Genomic DNA, 19,996 nt, shown 5'->3' with positions numbered 1-19,996 from the left:
TATATCGTCTTTTTATCTCTGGTTTTTAGCCCAGGTCTGGATCTTTATGTCATATTTTGTGACGGTTTTCAACCCTACTAAGTCTAGCATGGCGGCGGTTTTTATGTCAACCCCAGTAAGGCTAGCATAGGTTCTTGTATGTTTTTATCTATATTTTGATATTGATTGTAATTGCCATTATTGTATGGGTGCAACTACTTTGCAATCATAAAAAATTATTTCATGTTAGAAGCCACTAGGCGGCTTTCTTAGTAATAAATTTAAATGTCACCCTGGTGGGTGGCCATTTCAATTTCAAAAATACTATATATTTTTTTTAAAAACTTTGCCAGTATTTATGTGCGATCTAATAAATCAAATATGGCTGCTGAAGGGAGGAAAAGGATGCGTCCCCTCAGGCCAATTCAACCAATCAGAAGTCAGATATTGAATTCCGTCATCAGCAGCCAATGAAAAATTAGTAACATCCAGTATTAAGGATACATGTTCCCATAAATATTAGCCTAGAAATATTGGCATAATTAAAGAGTCATGTACCATTAAATTATACAAAATAAAGACACGAAAAAGAATTAAAGAAAAGATCTTGATATGAGTTACGAGCATAAAATAAGCTAATTGCTTAGCTAACATTTACAGTCTAGCAGATCAGAATAGCTTGTTGATTGACAAAAAACAACCAAAATGAAGTGAATCGTTCCACTAATTTTCTGTAGGATTATAATAGTTTTCCAAACAATTTCCCCAAAACTTCTAAACGTTACATTTTGAAAATTGATCCGCCTGCTAATTGGAAATAATCTTTATCGCATAAATTTTAGCAAGTAGGGAATCTTACCATGCCATTTATCATACCATTTTTTATTTACTTATACACATCTATAATGATACACATCAGGACAATGCATTCTATGTTTTTTCTTCTCAGAACTATATCTTGATTATGATGTAGTAAACTTTATCTATTTTACAATTGAGGGACAGGTAATATCAACTGATATTAATCACGTTAACTTTGATGGAAACGTGTGAGGGGTCGTACTCAAGATGGAGGAACACCCTCGCATGAAGTCGTCTTCATCATAAAGAGTTAACGGACACCAATTGTTTGAACAGAATCAATGATCTAATAATGATATCCCCCCCCCCCCCCCCCCCCCCCCGGTCGCATAAAAATGTGTTCTTCATGTAGAATGCTATTTATCTTGTTTTAACAGTAACAATTGAAGTATGGAATCTAATAATGATGTATCCCCCTCCCCCGCCCGCATAAAATCGTGTTCTTCATGTTCTTCATGAAGAATGCTAACCATTTTCTTTCAACACTTATAATTGAAGCTCCAAAAGTATTATACTGTTTGTACAGACCATTATATTGGGAAATTATCTTTTTCTTGTATCATAGCTTGGTAGGAAAGGCCTTGTTGATATACATGGTAGTTCTATTTTCACTACCTTGGTAATCATTTTGAGAGCGTGACATTAACTGATTTTAACCTGAAATGACATGGCGGGCATTTTCGATATAGCAAAAGACGCTTGCTCTTCTGGAACACAATGTTCCTTGTAATGTAATCCGCCTATCGTTCCTAATTCACCTTTAATTTATAAAATGTTATATATAACAGTCGTACATGTCGGTATTTGGTGTTTTATATAAAATATAAATTATTTTCCTTCGTTAGATTATGTGATATTTTAAAATTGTGATCATGCATTAAAGATAAATCACCCAGTAGCATTGATTCAACATTTTAATGTTTAATAACGAGTTCAATTTCATATATCACAATAAGAGAGCCACGCATTTCATCAAATCAAATTTAACAAGAGTAAAGTTTATAATTGTCATTATATGAAATTGAAAGATTTGTTATCAATCTGCAGTTATTATATACTACATCGAAAAAACATGTACAAGTACAATATAACATAAATAGCATACATATATTTTAGTAATCTTTATCTTTTTAAACTATTTTCGAATTGTTTAAATATGTCATCATCATTGTTTTCGCATTCGTTGATTTGAACAAAGTTTATTGTTTAGCCACAATTGGATTGGGCACAAGTTTTTTAACAACTTATATAATGCCTTGGCACAAACTCAATGTCATATTACAAAGATTGTGATAGCGACTCAGTATACGTATAATGATTATAAAGAAAGAAAGGCAGAGAAGAATGACAGGAAGAAAGACAGATCTAGAGATCTAAGAGTAAGATGAATGTTACTACATTAGGATATACTACGTACAAATTAGGGGTTTTACCAGATGTACACAATATAAATCTTTAAATACACTTAATTAAAAACAAAATAAATCTAATGCATGGCACCACCTAGCTACACATACAATGCACGTCATTTACTGGTCCACAAACACACATTTGTAAATCCTTCATCGAGTCACTCCTAAACTCTATAGGTTTCTTATTCATATGCCATGCATTAGAGGCTTATTATGAATGTAAATGATATACGTAATATGTGAACCAATCACAATATTAATATCAACACATTGTAGACTTTAAGTGTCGCATTTGCTGTCACGTATGTGTATACCATCACGACAAAGAAGTACAATAGAAGTAAGTATCTTAACATGAGTCTGATTCTATGGGTATCCTAACAGATAAAATAAAGGTTTAGATCGAGTTTTTAAGGCCTCCCTATATGCCATATTTGTGTGATATTTTACACAGCCGCCATTTGCATTTCAAGCTAAATCCGGTCAAACCAGTGAGTGTTATAGACACTTGTGAGCAAAACATCATATTTATTTTGTGCATTATATGCGATACGAATAACTAATTGTGTCCCTATGAAACATGCATTTTCGCATGTTTTACTGAAATTTATAAACACTTTAACAAATTACGTGTCAACAGTAAGGACGAGGGTCAGCCATAATTCATAATAAAGGATAAACACGTTACTTTTGTTGAATTGCGCCATTTTAGTGATCCACAGGCTTTTAAAATACAAGATGAATCACTTTCATCACTGATTTTCTATTTAGATGACCATTAAATGATTAAGCCCTTGGCATCAATTGACGAGACCTAGAATGAAGCAGATGTATGATAATCTTCTCCTCTAGCTCACTATTTGTTTTGAACGGAGCTTATAAATATTTTGTACAATCTTTACATGAATAACTTTAGAAATCAATCTGATTAAAATCAGATGTTCATAATCATTATCCACTCCGTAAACTCAGTATGATGTTCACACGAAGTTTAAGGTTCGATAATGAACATCTGATTTTAATTAGACTGACGACAACTACACATGTATTAACGTTTAAGAACTATCGACAATCTTTCCTCATCGCGGTAGTGACCAATACAGACAAAACACATACAAATGCTCCTCTTTACTCTAGAGAGCATATATCTGTTTAAATCACCATCACATCGAAAGCCGACGTCTGCCTTGTTTTTGAAAAATAATTCTTCTAAATGAACACATATTTGTGTCCCAGACCATTATAACAATGGATATTTTAACTCGGCTGTCTTTGGAATCTTATATGCGAAACATACAAGGACTGGCTAATTTAGAACGCAGGAGTACTTGTCAGAGCCGACTGTTCCTTATCCATCGGTAATAGCTTATCATCGACTTGGTCACGTACAACACCTATTTCCGGTTTTGACGTCATGACTTCCTGCTGTAGTATATCATAAGACATTTCTTCTGGGTTGTTTTCAAATTGACAGCGTGTATTGTAACTCCATATCAACACCACGCCCGCCGCTAAGACCAATAGAAGCAGTGTCGCATTCAGATATGCTGACAAGCGAACTCGAATGATCATGGTTCTGAAATAAAAATGTTGAATGAGATAACATAAATTTATGAATTATTTTGTAACAAAAAAAAAATTATAATTGCTTAAATATGATTTAATATATCTGAAAAGCATTTCCTTTGTTGTATCGATTCGCAGGTCGGAATTCTCGCTAAAAAGCTCATTAAGGATTTAGACCCTGTTATTTTGCCATATTGGCCATAGACATATATATTGATCTTTTCTTACGTCTCGTAAACAACATTCCGACACTCCGTTAGACATGGCGGAGCGTAGTTTACGACACACGAGTGCAGATGAATATATGACTTTAAGGTGATAGGAATTAATTGGGAGTTATGTGATCAGACACTGTTTAACAGCCACGTAATGTAATTTTAAACTAAACGAAAAACATGTTTACAAGCGATATCTTATTGATATCATGATTTAATTTTGGAAATATTTCATTTCTGTGTGTGATATGAAGTCAGTCGAGATTTGTATGGAGGTTGTCGTCATTGACGCAGAGGACGCTTACTCTTCCTGAACACCTGGCCTTATTCTCATTGTACTTTTCAATGATATCCATGCCATATTCTTCAATCGCACTGTGAGCACATCTACAGGTCATTTTATCTAACAACCTCCTAATGCTGGATTATCCCTACTTCGAATTCTTCTTTGTAAACCAAGATTTCCCGCAAGACCTTTCTGCCCTCTTCGGCTTATTCAGACGGGCTTTTATTCATCGTTCATTGTAATTAACATGGTTCATGATAGTTTTATAGTCGTTCTTGTTGCATTTATCCAAACAACATGTGACGTGGTCATGTTAAATTATGCACTATGATGAGATTATTAACTGTATTTAAAGTTAAAACATCAACAAGAGCCTCGCAAACGGGTGGATAATACACGCATCTAACCCTATTCAATGAATAAAAACCCCATTAAATCCATATTATCTTGTCAAAACCCACAAGAACATCCAAGTCAAAAAGGAAGACAATAACACAGTATCTGACTGGAAAATACACCACGGAAGAAACTTACACGCAAGCATGTCAAGAATTTCAAAAAATAAAAATCATTTTCCCAAATCAAATCCATAATATTGTTATACATGTACATGTACCACATACGAACACCCATGCCCAACACTAGGACAAAAACCACGTGATCTGACTGAACTATAGAACGCGTTGAAGAAACTTTAAAAGCGTTAACCAATTGTTGATGGACAGACGAACGCGGGTGCTGTACCATAATACGTCCGTTGAATTTCGACGATCGTCTCAAAAAAGATTCAGTGTTTGCAATTCAATTTGCCATATTACTTATTTCATTAATATTACACATTAAGTCAACATTTTCTATGAAAATACTGTTATTGATTATACAATAAAGGATATTTCGTGATAAACCCCTGTTTGAAAAAAACATAGTTTTCATTCAAACTTTACTTACTGGAAATCTTGGTGAATGTCTTGAAAACGCCTTGCTGTTGTTTATTACGCGACTTTGTCTTGTTTGTTGCTGTTGTTTGTTTTGAGAACACTGGTGTTGTTGCTAGGATAACCTTACTTCTGTTTATTACTTAAATTCTTAATTTTTCGTTGCTGTTGTTGCATGAATCCTTGATGTCGTTGTTCGTTACGTGTTGCTGTTTTAACGTAAATCTTGTGTTGCTGTTTTTAACGTAAATATTGTGTTGCTGTTTTTAACGTGAATCTTGTGTTGCTGTTTGTAACGTAAATCTTGTGTTGCTGTTTGTAACGTGAATCTTGTTTTGCTGTTTTAACGTAAACCTTGTGTTGCTGTTTTAACGTAAACCTTGTGTTGCTGTTTTTAACGTAAATCTTGTGTTGCTGTTTTTAACGTGAATCCTGTGTTGCTGTTTGTAACGTGAATCCTGTGTTGCTGTTTTTAACGTGAATCTTGTGTTGCTGTTTGTAACGTTAATCTTGTGTTGCTGTTTATAACGTGAATCTTGTGTTGCTGTTTTTAACGTGAATCTTGTGTTGCTGTTTGTAACGTGAATCTTGTGTTGCTGTTTGTAACGTGAATCTTGTGTTGCTGTTTTTAACGTGAATCTTGTGTTGCTGTTTGTAACGTGAATCTTGTGTTGCTGTTTGTAACGTGAATCCTGTGTTGCTGTTTTAACGTGAATCTTGTGTTGCTGTTTTTAACGTGAATCTTGTGTTGCTGTTTTTAACGTGAATCTTGTGTTGCTGTTTGTAACGTAAATCTTGTGTTGCTGTTTGTAACGTGAATCTTGTGTTGCTGTTTTTAACGTGAATCTTGTGTTGCTGTTTGTAACGTGAATCTTGTGTTGCTGTTTGTAACGTGAATCTTGTGTTGCTGTTTTTAACGTGAATCTTGTGTTGCTTTTTTTAACGTGAATCTTGTGTTGCTGTTTGTAACGTGAATCTTGTGTTGCTGTTTTTAACGTTAATCTTGTGTTGCTGTTTGTAACGTAAATCTTGTGTTGCTGTTTGTAACGTGAATCTTGTGTTGCTGTTTTTAACGTTAATCTTGTGTTGCTGTCTGGTGCGAGTCCTTGATGCTGATCAAATTTTGTAAGAGAATCCTTCCTAACCTAGATACTAGTGCTCATTATTTGTAGGATTATCCGTCCGTCGTTTTAACAAGAAACCAAACCCATGATATTTTTTGTTATGATAATTAAATCCTTGCTGTTCTGATTTGTTACGAGAATTATCGGTGTCGGTTGTTACGTGGTCGTTATACAGTTACAAACATGTGCATGTCTTTGACATCTGTGTATACGTGTACACGTGTACAACAATTGACCATTGTCTACACACCTTTACCTTTGTCAGTAAGTAGGGTAGCGGTATACGTGGCTAATATCCGTCTACACCACAAAGTAACTACTAACTACCTATAGTATTCGGTTTTTACTTGATCACGATAAAATCTTGACGCTCACGGCATATTACCGCGTAATGACGTATTCGTATGGCACGATAAAGCACAAAGTCAATGCCAATTATAGTATCACATCCAACCATTTCGATATTACGTTTAAAGCTAGTTGGTATAAAGTGTTATAAGGTCGCATGCCTTTTTGAAACCATATGTTTTAGTTCAATGTTCAATGTTTTATTCACTTTAAGCCTTACGGCTCATAAGCATACTAAAAGATAACGTCATATAATTTACAGTCCTTAATATATACTACAAATTAACGAAAGATGGACAGCATTGATATAATTACTTTACATATCAGGGACGTATAATAAGATCTATATATGTCCCTGTACATATGCACTAGATCTATCAAAATGTATCATATTGAAAATAAATATTAAAGTAAGGTTAATTATGTTAGAACATAAGTGAGTGGAGTATACAATAGTGTAGTCAGGGGATAGACGGCTATAATGTTGGTAAACTGATACGAGTGAAAACAAAATAAGCTAATTCTGAGATCTAGAACGTGCTGTAAAACACAATTTCAAGTACTTCTCTAAATTACAAAGCTCTTTCCTGTTACGTACAGACAACAGCTGGATAAGTTTATATGAAGATGGGCGATTCCAGTAATACATTTTAATGATCTTCTTTCGATTATCTTAAGAGAATGGACATATTGAAACTAAATGAAACTCGTCTTCTACCTGGTTTTGGTCACAATTACGACAGATTCTATTCGCTCTTTGAATATTATGATACCTACCTTCTTCTACATAGAGCTAATGAGTTTGTTTTTTTAAGTTTTAGCATGCAGTATCTTATTCTTTATTTTGTTTTAATGTGTCTAAATAAATGACTTTAAAATAGGATAATTAAACACATAATCGTCACTTACCTTGATAAATTTTAAAGGATAACTACTAAGCATTTAAAGTTCTTCATTTATTTAATACGTGATACTTACTACATGCAATACTACTCCTGACCAATTAGCACAGACGATTGGTGGTCATCAAATCTGTCAGTAATGATGACTATATACCATTTGCTAAAACATCCATTGCTTAAAGGACGACATTTCATAAATGATGTACATATTACTGAAACCATTGTTGTTAACGAGTGTATTTCTTGGAAACAATAGACATAAATGCATTTTAAAAAACAACATGGCATTATAAGGTGTTTTATGTGGAGGGTATGAGGCGACTAATATGAGGGACATGGTGCCACAAATGCGACATTATAAAGCTGTCAGAGAGAGCAGTACTAGACGACTAATGTTAACAGTTTGATTTACTGTATGTGGACATTACGTGGCAAAATTGGACAGTTAAAATGCGACCTATGTAGGTAGCGTGAGTCAACTAATGAGGAAACTAGAAGCATTTTATCTGGACAGTATGAGGCGCCTAATGTGAACACTGAGGCGACTAATATTGACACTACAAGGTGACTAATGTTAACATAATGACGCGCTTTATGTGGACAGCATATAGTGACTTATGTGGACAGTATGAAGCGACCTATGTGGACAGTATGAGGCGACTTATGTGGACAGTAAGAGGCGACTTATGTGGACAGTACGATAACATCAATATAGTCAGGCTTCTATAGTTTCGATCATAGCAACGCTTTATTTCAATTTCAGCCGGATTCCCCTGGTCTGTACCAGTTCTAAAATGGCTATTTACTGCCAGACAAAGCCACTTAGAGACGCCAATAGAACACAGACTGGCACGCTGCCTATGTACATTGGGATCCTTACATTTTCTATTCTTTTCTTTTTTGTCTTCTACTGGTTTTACTATCGAAAGTAATTTCCTGACACTCATCCTTATATGCACTTAACTATTCAATTGATGAAAACCGCATTATGTCATAAAGCACCATGAATGTGGCTCTCAGCTTAACTGGATCTGTCAATATTGTATCAAAATTTCCTTCAACATTTATTTTCACAAACAAAGAGACACAAATATATCATAAACACTAGTTGTTTAACAAAAATGTTGAAAATACAAAATAATAATGATAATGCTTTATTAACATTCATCAAATAAATGATGTTATCAATACACATATTACACTCAGGATGTAAATTATGTAGGGTAATGAGATGATCATAATATCTAATATGATACTAATATACTGCCTAGTCATGTCAAAACACAGTATAATGAACCATGGTGTCAAGGGGAAAATTAGGGAAATTTTCCAGTACAATTTTCTGTACCCTTTTACAACAATGCCTAATATTACATTCATTGAGGATGATAAAAATAATATCAAAGGCGTTTACAACTAATCTTGTTTCTATATAATTTTATCGAGATCTTACGTGACATTGAGTATATGTAAACTCATTATGGGACCAGTCTAAGTCACACAGGAATTACAAACAATGGCACATTTAATCACGTAAGGTTGCCATTTTAGATTTCTCCTGGTCAACAGCTCCTCCACGCCTCCACACACTGAAGTTTCTTTTTATCCCACACAGTGAAGAGTAAGGACACAAGAGAGGGTTCAATATGAAGTTTTCTCATATCAAATACAGCCTTGCCAAAATATGACCAGATCAGTATCAACTATACTCTTGACTGTATTGGGATATCCCTACACGTTTCTTAGGTCTCCCTGTAGGTGGCACTGCTGGTTTAGATTGGGACGAAATGTTTGAACCACCCGCAGTGGCACGACTGAAAATGGCATTGGAGAGGGCAACTACTGGAGCAAACAACTTCAGAGGGAATGAACTGAAAATTAAATATATTTTTATATAATAACATATTATAAACATCAAAAGAAAATAAATTGAATCATGAATTACCACTGTTTATTTGTTGGGGCATTTTGTGGAGAAATCTCTTTGTAGTAGTTGGTGACTACCTCCCTGGATAACATTTGGTTGGCCCATTACTTTACTCAGCTTTCCGGTAAAAATAAACCGACACAGGTACACAGGCAAAATTCCTTCACGTGAAATTCTCTTGAAAATTTTCATAAAGGAATTTTGCCTGTGTTGGGAGTATTGAACCATGTACCTAAAATCTTCACCTGAGAATATGTGCCTGGAGCTTCAATTGACTGTGTTATCGCATACTCCACAAACTACCAAAATATTAACTCTAATATTGAGAACATGTACTCTTTATAAGTTGAACCTAAGACCCCTCAACCCTGACAATCCTTATTCTAAAATATATGTACATGTACATTGTAAATATGTTTTGGTATATATACATATATTGGACACTAGTGACTACTAAACAGTTATATTAGTGGAACCTGAAAAAACACTATTAAATGGATAAAAGAGGATTTTTTATAACAGATATCAATATAAACAGAAACATCTCGTTGATCTCAAGTAAACAACATCTCCAACTAGATTATGGAAATATGATTGACATTAAGAGTATATATTTGTCTATGTATATTGCATCAGTATTTTGTAGATTTTATGAGAAGAGAGTTTAATATGCAGAAAATCAAACTCACATTTTTATTTGAAGGCGGACCTGGATGAAGAGCCATTTTTGAAACAACATCCATCTTTATGTGTATTGATACCCTTATTTCATGACAGGGAAATCACAACTATTATAACTTTGTCTACAGCCTAAAGGTTATTTTATTTTCAACTAAACAACTGTTACTTTACATTACATATTTTCAGTGAACAGCTGATTTTGAAAGACTGAGTTCACTAATTTGTCTCTTTGAAGTCTGCAAATGTTGGACTAAATAATACATTTAACTACATGTACTCACCACACTCTTGTAGGTTCAATAGCCTCATTGGCACTGATGATGAACACAGGGAAGAGAATGGAAAATATACATCCACTGAAAAAACAGAATGGAAAATTTACATCCACTGAAAAACAGAATGGAAAATATACATCCACTGAAAAAACAGAATGGAAAATATACATCCACTGAAAAAACAGAATGGAAAATTTACATCCACTGAAAAACAGAATGGAAAATATACATCCATGGAAAAACAGAATGGTAAATATACATCCACTGAAAAAACAGAATGGAAAATATACAGCCACTGAAAAACAGTATGGAAAATATACATTCTCTGAAAAAAACAGAATGGAAAATATACAGCCACTGAAAAAACAGAATGGAAAATATACAGCCACTGAAAAACAGAATGGAAATTATACATCCACTGAAAAAAACAGAATGGAAAATATACAGCCACTGAAAAACAGAATGGAAAATATACATTCTCTGAAAAAAACAGAATGGAAAATATAGATCCACTGAAAAAAACAGAATGGAAAATATACATTCTCTGAAAAACAGAATGGTAAGTATTTATCCACTGAAAATAAAAATTAAAAAATATACACCCACAGTATATATTTTATCAGGGTGGAAGGAGAAAACATCCATCACAGTGATAGACACATCCTTGTATCAACATTCAGGGCTCAAAGTGGATATTTCTACCAGTCGGCCTATTTGGCTATAAAGTCATACAAGAGATCCCAGAGGGATCTTGGCGCCACCATTGAATTATCTTTATAGGTTCTATGTCAGTTTGATCTTCTCTCTCTTTTCCCCTACCTCTTACTAATATGTGTAAATTGAGAAACATCCTTCCAGGACTTTTCAAACAAGAGGAACTTATATAAGAAATTTGAGATTTAGCGGTTTTCAGATTGGTCGAAAAATGCAATACGATGGACCAAAGGGAACCTGGTCCCAAAATGAAATATGCATAACTAGTGACCCAGGGCAATCTACATTTGAAATTTCAGAAAGATCCCTTCAGAACTTTCCAGGAAATAGCGATAACAAATTTCAATTGTCAAAAACCAAGATGGTTGCCTGTCGGCCATGTTGTAATCTGATCAGTCCCAAAATGATATATGCATAACTAAAGACCAAGGGGAACCTATATATGAAATTTCAGAAAGATCCCTTTAGTACTTTCTGAGAAATAACGATAACAAGAATTGTTTACGGATGGAGGGATGGACGGACAGACCACTAACGCAGGGCGATTGAATAGCCCACCATCTGATGATGGTGGGCTAAAAAAAGAAAGAAGGAAAATGGGTGGATTGCCATTGAAGGCACAATTTGATAGTGATCTAAAAACTTAATCTAAATATTGAAACAATTACTGAAAAACATACATCCACTTTAACAGAGAGTAGTAAAAACATTCGACAGAAATTATGAGAAGTGTAAACATACCTGATGACAACGGAGGGATGAAGAGATGTCATTACGGCCATAGGTAGGCCGAACCCAAAGAAATACGGCCAGCAGTTCTCAATGTGGCTCAAACGTTTGTGTACCTCCCAACCTACACATAGACAACAAAATATTCTCAAAATATGGCAAGTAACGCTAGCATTGCATGATGAAAACTTATTATAGTCAACGGAGCAGGAGATGCTTACTAATCCAGAATACCCCTATTCATGGAATCATGCTAAACCCAACTTTTTTTAAACACACTTAAAATAAGGAAATATCAGTTTGAATTTCAAAATGATAACCCTACAAATCAAAAATAATTTTTCCCTTGAATTCCTTCCAAAATTCTTTTCAATTTTTGAGAAAAAAAATATTAATTGATTTTCAGATTTATAATAAAAAATATTTTGGGCTTAGTACATTTTTTTTTTATTTGAGCACAGTCTGAGTATTGTTTCATGAATACAGGCCCTGGTCTTATTCTCCTTGAATTCGTTCAAATATGTCCATGCAAATCTAATTTTTGCCATCATTTAAGAAATTTTTAGTTAAAGTTTTGGTTTGACAGACAAAAATTTATACATGTACATAAATATGAATAGATGTAATCATTGTCGGTTTTTTTTCATCCTTTCCCCTTTTTCTAATGAATAGATCAGAGATATAAGCATTAGAGAGTATATTTAGTAAATTTGAAATAAAAAAAAAACATGTTACTTGTATTCAAAATATTTTTTTTATCACTATAAATACAATTCTTAATTACATTTTTTGTTTCGAAAATATACAAAATTGTATTTTTACGATCAATAATTAATAACTAATTTTCAATAAATGTATAAATATGATTACATGTATATTCTATCATTAAGCCAGGTCTGTTTTTCTTCATTTGCTTGATAATAAGCCAAGTGAGTTTGTTTCTAAAGTAAGCCTAAACTTATTATTACATCTTTTGATACTTGCCCATATTTAGCCACTTGTACTCGAATGCATACAGAGAGTAGAGTAGAGCCATGTGGATATGTCCGATGATTTGTCCCACTGCAGGAATCGGCAGGAACATGAACAGAGTGCCCTAGGTTTGAAATTAGATACAAAATCTGTTGTTAAAATGTCAATGGTAAAAATATTTCATAATATTGAAGGGAACTATATGATATATCTTGAAGCAGTATTATTTCTTCACAGATATTATGGGTTGTCTCCCTTGACTTATGCCACTCACCATCACTACTAGACGCTGTGAATTCTGTGATTTAGTTATTTTTTATGGTATCAGAAAATACATGAAAATCAAAATTCATTGACTAGCTAGCAAAAAATCTTCCTAGACCACAAAACTGATGAAATTTGAATGAATAGATCAGAATATGTCCTAGAAATTTCACATACAATTGTACATGTATGCAGTTTGCCTTGGGTATTTTATGAATCAGGTCATTTTTAGATTGAGTGCTTCTGTATAGTTTTCACTTTTGGGTATTTGAAATTGTCGTCTTTGTTTCAAACTGTCATAGCATTAACTTAAATTCAAACTTTGATGCAATGTATGAACATATTATGTGTGGACAGTCCAGCGCCCACACTTTAAATACATTGCACCCTCTGTCATCTTAACTCTTTCAGTACCGTTGTCGACTATAGTCGACATAAAAATGTGCTCCCTCTTCCCCGTTGTCGACTATAGTCAACATAAAAATGTGCTCCCTCTTCCCCGTTGTCGACTATAGTCAACATAAAAATGTGCTCCGTCCTCCCCGCTGTCGACTTTAGTCGACAGACTAAGTTGACGTTTTTAAAGTGTTGATTTGTTGACAGCATCAACCGATAAATACAATTACCAAATGCAATGATTTATAAAATGTGTTCAAAGCTTTAAAGACAAACACTTTGGTTGTTAAATAATTTTTATTTCGATTGTTTTACGTGTTTTTTCGATAGAGTAATAGTTGATTTTTTCTCAATATGTTCTAATGCAAACAATATGGCGGCTTGCTACATTTGCATTTTAGATATCAGAGTCTAGGACGTTTCAGAATGATAAATCTGATCTAGATATTATTTTGTTAAATATTTCTTAATCATGTACAAAGATAACACTAACCTTTCTGTTTCTATATGAAAATAACAACACACCAAAAATGCACATGCAGTCTGTCATTTTGTTTAAACTTCCGGGGGCGGGCCTAATAACTACTTCCGGTACGGAATCCGGAAAGAACACAAAGTACGGAAAGAGTTAACTGGAAGGGTTATACCATTGTCTAAGTTACTGATATTCTTTATTATGTGTAACTCATATTCAAAGTACAAGGGTTACAGTCTCTTTCTTTACCTCTGTAATTTCAAGGATGAACCTAAGAAATGTAACAGAGCGCAATTAAGGTAAATTAAATTCAAATCACTGTCTCTGCTAGGGATTGGACCCCAGACCTCTGGCTCACTAGTCATACACTAAACCTCTGTAATTTCGAGGATGAACCTAAGTAAGATTTAACGTTAAAAAATACATGTATAATATGAACTAGTCACTGAATAAAGGAATCTGCTAATGTCCCTTAGAGACAATAGTTGACGTACCTGTATGAGGAAGAAAGCCTGAAGCAGCATGCTGAAGCTGATGTCAGCTATCAGGCTGCTGATGTTGAACTGTTTTGGTTTTCCCCTATACTGAAAGTATGCTGCATCAGCTATATCCTGTAAAAAAACCCACAGAAAACTGAAACCTGATGATGACGACGACGACGATGACGATGATGATTATTACAAACCACAGTTATTGGAATTGTATGTGGTGTATTCATATTAATGTAATAAAATCTCTTTTAAAAAAAGTATCTAAAAATCTATTTACAATGGTACCTGAAAAATGATACCAGGTTCAATGGATGTAACTGTTACGTATCATTACCAGTCAGATGTACAGTTTAGTTCCTGTAATCTTTCACTCATGACCACAAGTGCCTGACTTGTTTTATAAAATAATAACATATTATAAGAGTACATATCTCATTTCTTTGTACTTTTATATGTTAATATTTTATGAAATGAGTCGGGAACCTGTGCTCATGACCATTAAATCTGGTATACGGAAAAAGAAAGTTTCTTGAAGAAAGCAACTGGAGGTGTAAATGAAGAAAGAATGCAAAACCGTCCTGAGTAAATCTGCATGGCTTGGTAGGTTTATCAAGCCTGATCAGGTAATCAAACTCAAACCACCTTGGTGAAAGGTCTGTACTTTATTGACTCAAATAATCCAGTTTCCCTTATATAAAACATTGATATATTTTTAAAATTGATGATTCTGCAAAATTGAAGGGGCTTATTTGTAGACAGGGGCTTACTTGTGGACAGGGCTTCCTTATGAATAGGGGCTTACTTGTGGCTGGGGACTTATTTGTGGACAAGGGCTTGCTTGTGGACAGGGGCTTGCTTATTGACAGGGACTTACATGTGGACAGGGACTTACTTGTGGACAGGGACTTACTTGTGGACAGGGACTTACTTGTGGACAGGGACTTACTTGTGGACATTGGCTTACTTGTGGACAGGGGCTTACTTGTGAACAGGAGCTTACTTGTGACTGGGGGCTTACTTGTGGCTGGGGACTTACTTGTGGACATGGGCTTACTTGTGGACAGGGGCTACCTTGTGGACAGGGGCTTCCTTGTGGACAGGGGCTTGCTTATGGACAGGGGCTTACTTGTAGCTTAAATTGGGACTTGTGGACAAAGGCTTACCTGTCGACATGGGCTTACTTGTGGACAGGAACTTACTTGTGGACAGGGGCTTACTTGCAGATAAATATGGTGTGTTATTGCCTGTTATTAGATGAATCATTATTTCAGAAGAAATTATATTTTACCTACCTGAAACCAAAGACTGTTGACGACTTTGCTGAGGACAAATATTGGCAGGATCCAGAGGGCGCTGAATGTCCAGGAGAGTATGGGTCCGATCCAGCCCCATACACTGTTATTCCCAGACCCTCCTATACATTGAAAAATAAATAATTATAATGCATTCCACTTAAAAACATTAATGTGTCCAGATTCCTTTAAAACATCAATTCCAAACACTTGTAAAGTCCAATTTTTTTTTTTTTCAAATTTCAACTTTTATTTGCTTTCATTTTTGAAGACTCTCCTATAAATTGAAAAATAAACAACTTTACTGCATTCCACTTCAAAACATAAAATATATATGTCTAGATTCTTTTAAAGCATAAATTCCAAACACTTGTAAAGTCCTAAATATATATTTTTTAAACTCTTTAACTTTTGTTTGTTTTTATTTTACAAGAAAAATAGTTGGAATCTGTGACATGCAGTGAAACCAAACTTCACCAACTCATGATTTCATGATAGGCAAGGTAATAGGATTTAAACAACATCCAGTATTATCCTCCAGGATCTCATAAGTACCCTAAGAAACTGGTTTCTATAACCTCAACACTGACATATCTGTGTTAGTCAAGAGTTATGATCGGTCATCTTCTCTTTTTGAAGAGGAGAAAGCAGATTGTAACCCTTGGCTAGGGAAGATGCCTCTAACATGACTTTACCAACACCTGACTTAAGGACGTCTCGTGTAATATATGTAGTATGGCCCCAAAATCCAAGATCTCTGTCTCAAATCCTGACTCCATGACTTATTCTCATTCTGTTACACATATTTGACTACAAAATAAACTGGTCCAGTTTGTTTTGTTTGTTTCTTCGATTTATCGTCCAGTAAACAGTCAGGGTCATTTTGAGGCGGAGTCTCCTTGTAGTAGTTAGTAACTACCTCATGTATCACTGAACTACATAAGGGAGGCCTGTTGCATGCCATCCAGAGCCATAAGGGTGAAGTGTCTTGCCCAAGGACACATCCATTACAGCAAATACTGGCCCTTTCTCAGTTTCCTGAGAAAAACAAACTGACACAGGTAGGGAGTGTCGAACCACGCCTCGGATCATTAACATGAGATTACATGGCTGGCACTCTAACCAACTGAGCTATCACAGCCCCCTAATTTACCCAATTTCATGTTTCAAAGTAAAGACCCAAACTTGAATACCGTAAATATTCGCGTATAGTGCACACTTTTTTTCAAAAATTGACAAGTGAAAAAGACCACTGCGCACTATACGCAAGTACAAGCCTTTTCCCAGTCAGAATGAATGTGATTTGACTGAGATTTGTGATCGTTTCCTTTCACAGCAGGATTGATTTAATACTTATATATATATGTATAACATATATAAAGCATTTAGAAAGTAATAGTTAACAAATAATCAAAGAAATGAATAGTTATTTTGATGTTTAATTCCTTGAAATTGTGTAATTATCAGCAATTACGTGGATTTATCTAAGTCGATCGTGAGCCACACGTTCCGTACACATACGATCTCACTTGAGCATGTTCCCGTATTCAGGTCCAAAACGATGTATAACATCTCAATTAACATCAAACAAAACTTGAAATGATATAGCAGTACTTAGTTATTTCATACTTCTAAATTAATCATCTTATAAATCCAGAGTGCTGCCAGAAACTGATAACGTTCAACTTGTTTATTTACGGAAGCTGTAACAGCACGCATGCGCAATTAGGCAAGGGTAACAATAATGCTTTGATCTCATAAAAATATGATGGTCCAATCAAACAGAATCAAAGGAAAAGGTAAAGATTGCCAGAAAATTTGCACTTGTCTATCAGGCAATTAAAATATCAACATGCCCGCAGACAATATCTACTTACTCTGGACCATCAGACCTGGGGTTTTCTTGTTCTTGACAAAGAACATGTATACATATATTCTATAGGGTTAATTGTCTGTGTGTAATTGTATTCTGTAGTGTCTGTGTTTGTAACATTAGATGTATGACTAGTTAGCTTTGTGTTAGTATCATTACAGGGTATAAAATAAACTGCTCATAAACACAACCACCCAAAGAGTAAACATTCAAATCTGGGAGAAGACTAACAGCAACTGGAAAGGACAGACAAGACAAATTAGTAGGGGCAAATTTATTTAATACCTCTCATTGCTGCCTCTCCCTCTCTTTTATGTCTAATGGTCAAGTCCCATCGGTCTAATGATCAAACAAAGGACTAATGCACCAAACCCGGGTAGTCAATAAAATAACACCTACCTATATGCATGACGTCACATTACTGACATATATACAAACCAGCGTACTGAATAAAATTCAACTCTGTAACATACAAACACCATGTTCATTGTGACCAATTAATGTCATGATTCACAACTGGCTAATAACAAGAGGATCCTCACCAAATATGCCAGCTATAATTAGCTGAACAATGGGCAGCAGCATATGGTTGAACAAGAAGATACTCATCTGAAAAAAAAACAGTCATTATTTCAATTTAAGGTGAAAGCTTCAATTCATCATCCAACATATTTCGGATAGATATGAAATATATCTCAATATCTATCTTAAACTCATGCAAATTTGCAAAATTTGAAATCAAATAATAATTAACATAACATAATTAAAATGAATATAAATGTTATTTCAAACAATTTAAAGAAATAATTCTCAAAATACATTTTATCATGTCATAAAGACTTGTAAGAATATGATGTGATAAAGATTGGTGCGAAATATTACAGAAGTGGAAACCTTGTGTGCTGTTAAATGCTCGACTAATTTTCAAATTTTCACAACAGAATTATTTTAAAATGAAATGGAGAGATGTAGTGTCATTATTGCATTATTGGGTCCCACCCATCCAGCCCCAGAGGAGCAACTCTCTCCCAACATTGGGGCCCTAGTTTTCCTTACAGATACATAGTGTTAAGGGATAAGCTGTTATCTTACTTTCAAGAAATAAACATCAGTTAGACCTATCAATTATACAATGATAGCTTCTATAATAATGACCTTGGTTTTTAAGAGGTTTGTTATGTATTTAAACAATACTAGCCTGGATTTACCTTTAATCAAGTCATTATTGAATTTTCAAACTACAAGGCAATACAGGCATCAACTTTACTAATATGACAGGCCTGGGCAATAGTGACAGAAAGTATATTTATCAATTACTAATGGGCAATACTGGCTTAAACTGCTCTTATATAATGCAGCAACCACAATGCTTACCAAAAAGATACCACCATTCCAAGCACAGCACATTATAATCCTCTGTATAATCTTTGGCTCTCTGAAACATTAGTCAGTTGATTTTGATAATTTCATCAATTCATTTTTTTATGATTTTCTTTGACTAGAAATTGCATGCATGAATGTAATGCAAATTTGAAATAAACAGTAATATTTGAATTATAATTATTTTTTCTTATGAATGAAAATATATATATGTTGACTTAAGAAACTTCACAATCATTAAAGAAATATCATATTCAGTAGTTTTTTGTTTTCACTTTATTGCATTTGTTCAACATCATAGATAGGTACAATGTAGTTGCAGCACATCACAAACAAATTTAAAGCACCTTTCCTTGTGCTGGACTTTGTCTTTATTGCGCTCTGCTCTCCGTCTTGCCAAGGTAGTCATTGGCTCTGGGTCTTTCTTTAATATCTCTTCACTCTCTGCTTTCCCTAACTTTCGGATCTTAAGTGTTCCTAATATTCCATCTTGTAAACCGCTTACAATCTCATAAAGAATGTCTTGAAAGTTGTCAGCCATTTTTTAAGTTGAGTATTGTTAAAATGTTTTATCAATTTTGTTATTTCCAGATTAGCACTTTTTTAATCATTTTTCGGATGAAAGTTTTTATGTTCTATTCATGTACTTCGATCAGCACCAGTGTAGTGCAGTTCTTTTATTTTTTCTGTCACAAAATTGGTGAATTTTGAGATGAGTTGGATTCTGAAAAAGAATTTGAATGTGAGAAGAGAATGTGTCCAATCTGAATGAGAATGTGTCATGCATGCCTCACAGAATATTTCCGGAGTTTCCTCTGGCCCTGTCATCAGACTTAGACATTCTGACAGGTAGATATCTGGAGCGACCTACAACTCACATCTAGATCTGTCATTTAATG

General features: G+C 34.4%; 1 protein-coding gene across 1 annotated transcript; it reads right to left on the bottom strand.

Annotated features, from left to right (window-relative positions):
- Positions 1–7,667: 7,667 nt before the first annotated feature.
- Positions 7,668–19,807, bottom strand: LOC117340322 (etoposide-induced protein 2.4 homolog). Its single transcript, XM_033902088.1, has 9 exons — positions 19,445–19,807; positions 19,092–19,152; positions 18,260–18,326; positions 15,845–15,966; positions 14,556–14,672; positions 12,939–13,050; positions 11,967–12,078; positions 10,518–10,592; positions 7,668–9,499 (listed from the first exon to the last, which is right to left on the bottom strand). Exons 1-9 carry the CDS (start codon positions 19,636–19,638, stop codon positions 9,328–9,330), a joined length of 1,032 nt encoding a protein of 343 aa, XP_033757979.1. The 5' UTR covers positions 19,639–19,807; the 3' UTR covers positions 7,668–9,327.
- Positions 19,808–19,996: the final 189 nt, after the last annotated feature.

This window comes from Pecten maximus, chromosome 13 (genome assembly GCF_902652985.1).
Source record: "Pecten maximus chromosome 13, xPecMax1.1, whole genome shotgun sequence".
Taxonomy (NCBI): Eukaryota; Metazoa; Mollusca; class Bivalvia; order Pectinida; family Pectinidae; genus Pecten; species Pecten maximus.
Note: the sequence above shows the minus strand (reverse complement) of the source record. Positions and strands in the feature narration are given on the sequence as shown.

What these genes read in the sequence shown, in the direction of transcription:
- LOC117340322 (XM_033902088.1), bottom strand. Translation starts at nt 19,638, where the DNA reads ATGGCTGACAACTTTCAAGACATTCTTTATGAGATTGTAAGCGGTTTA. An exon ending in AATTATAGCTGGCATATTTG is followed by an intron (nt 15,967 to 18,259) that starts GTGAGGATCCTC and finishes TTCAATGTATAG; the next exon opens with GAGGGTCTGGGAATAACAGT. An exon ending in ATTGAACCTACAAGAGTGTG is followed by an intron (nt 9,500 to 10,517) that starts GTGAGTACATGT and finishes TTTAATTTTCAG; the next exon opens with TTCATTCCCTCTGAAGTTGT.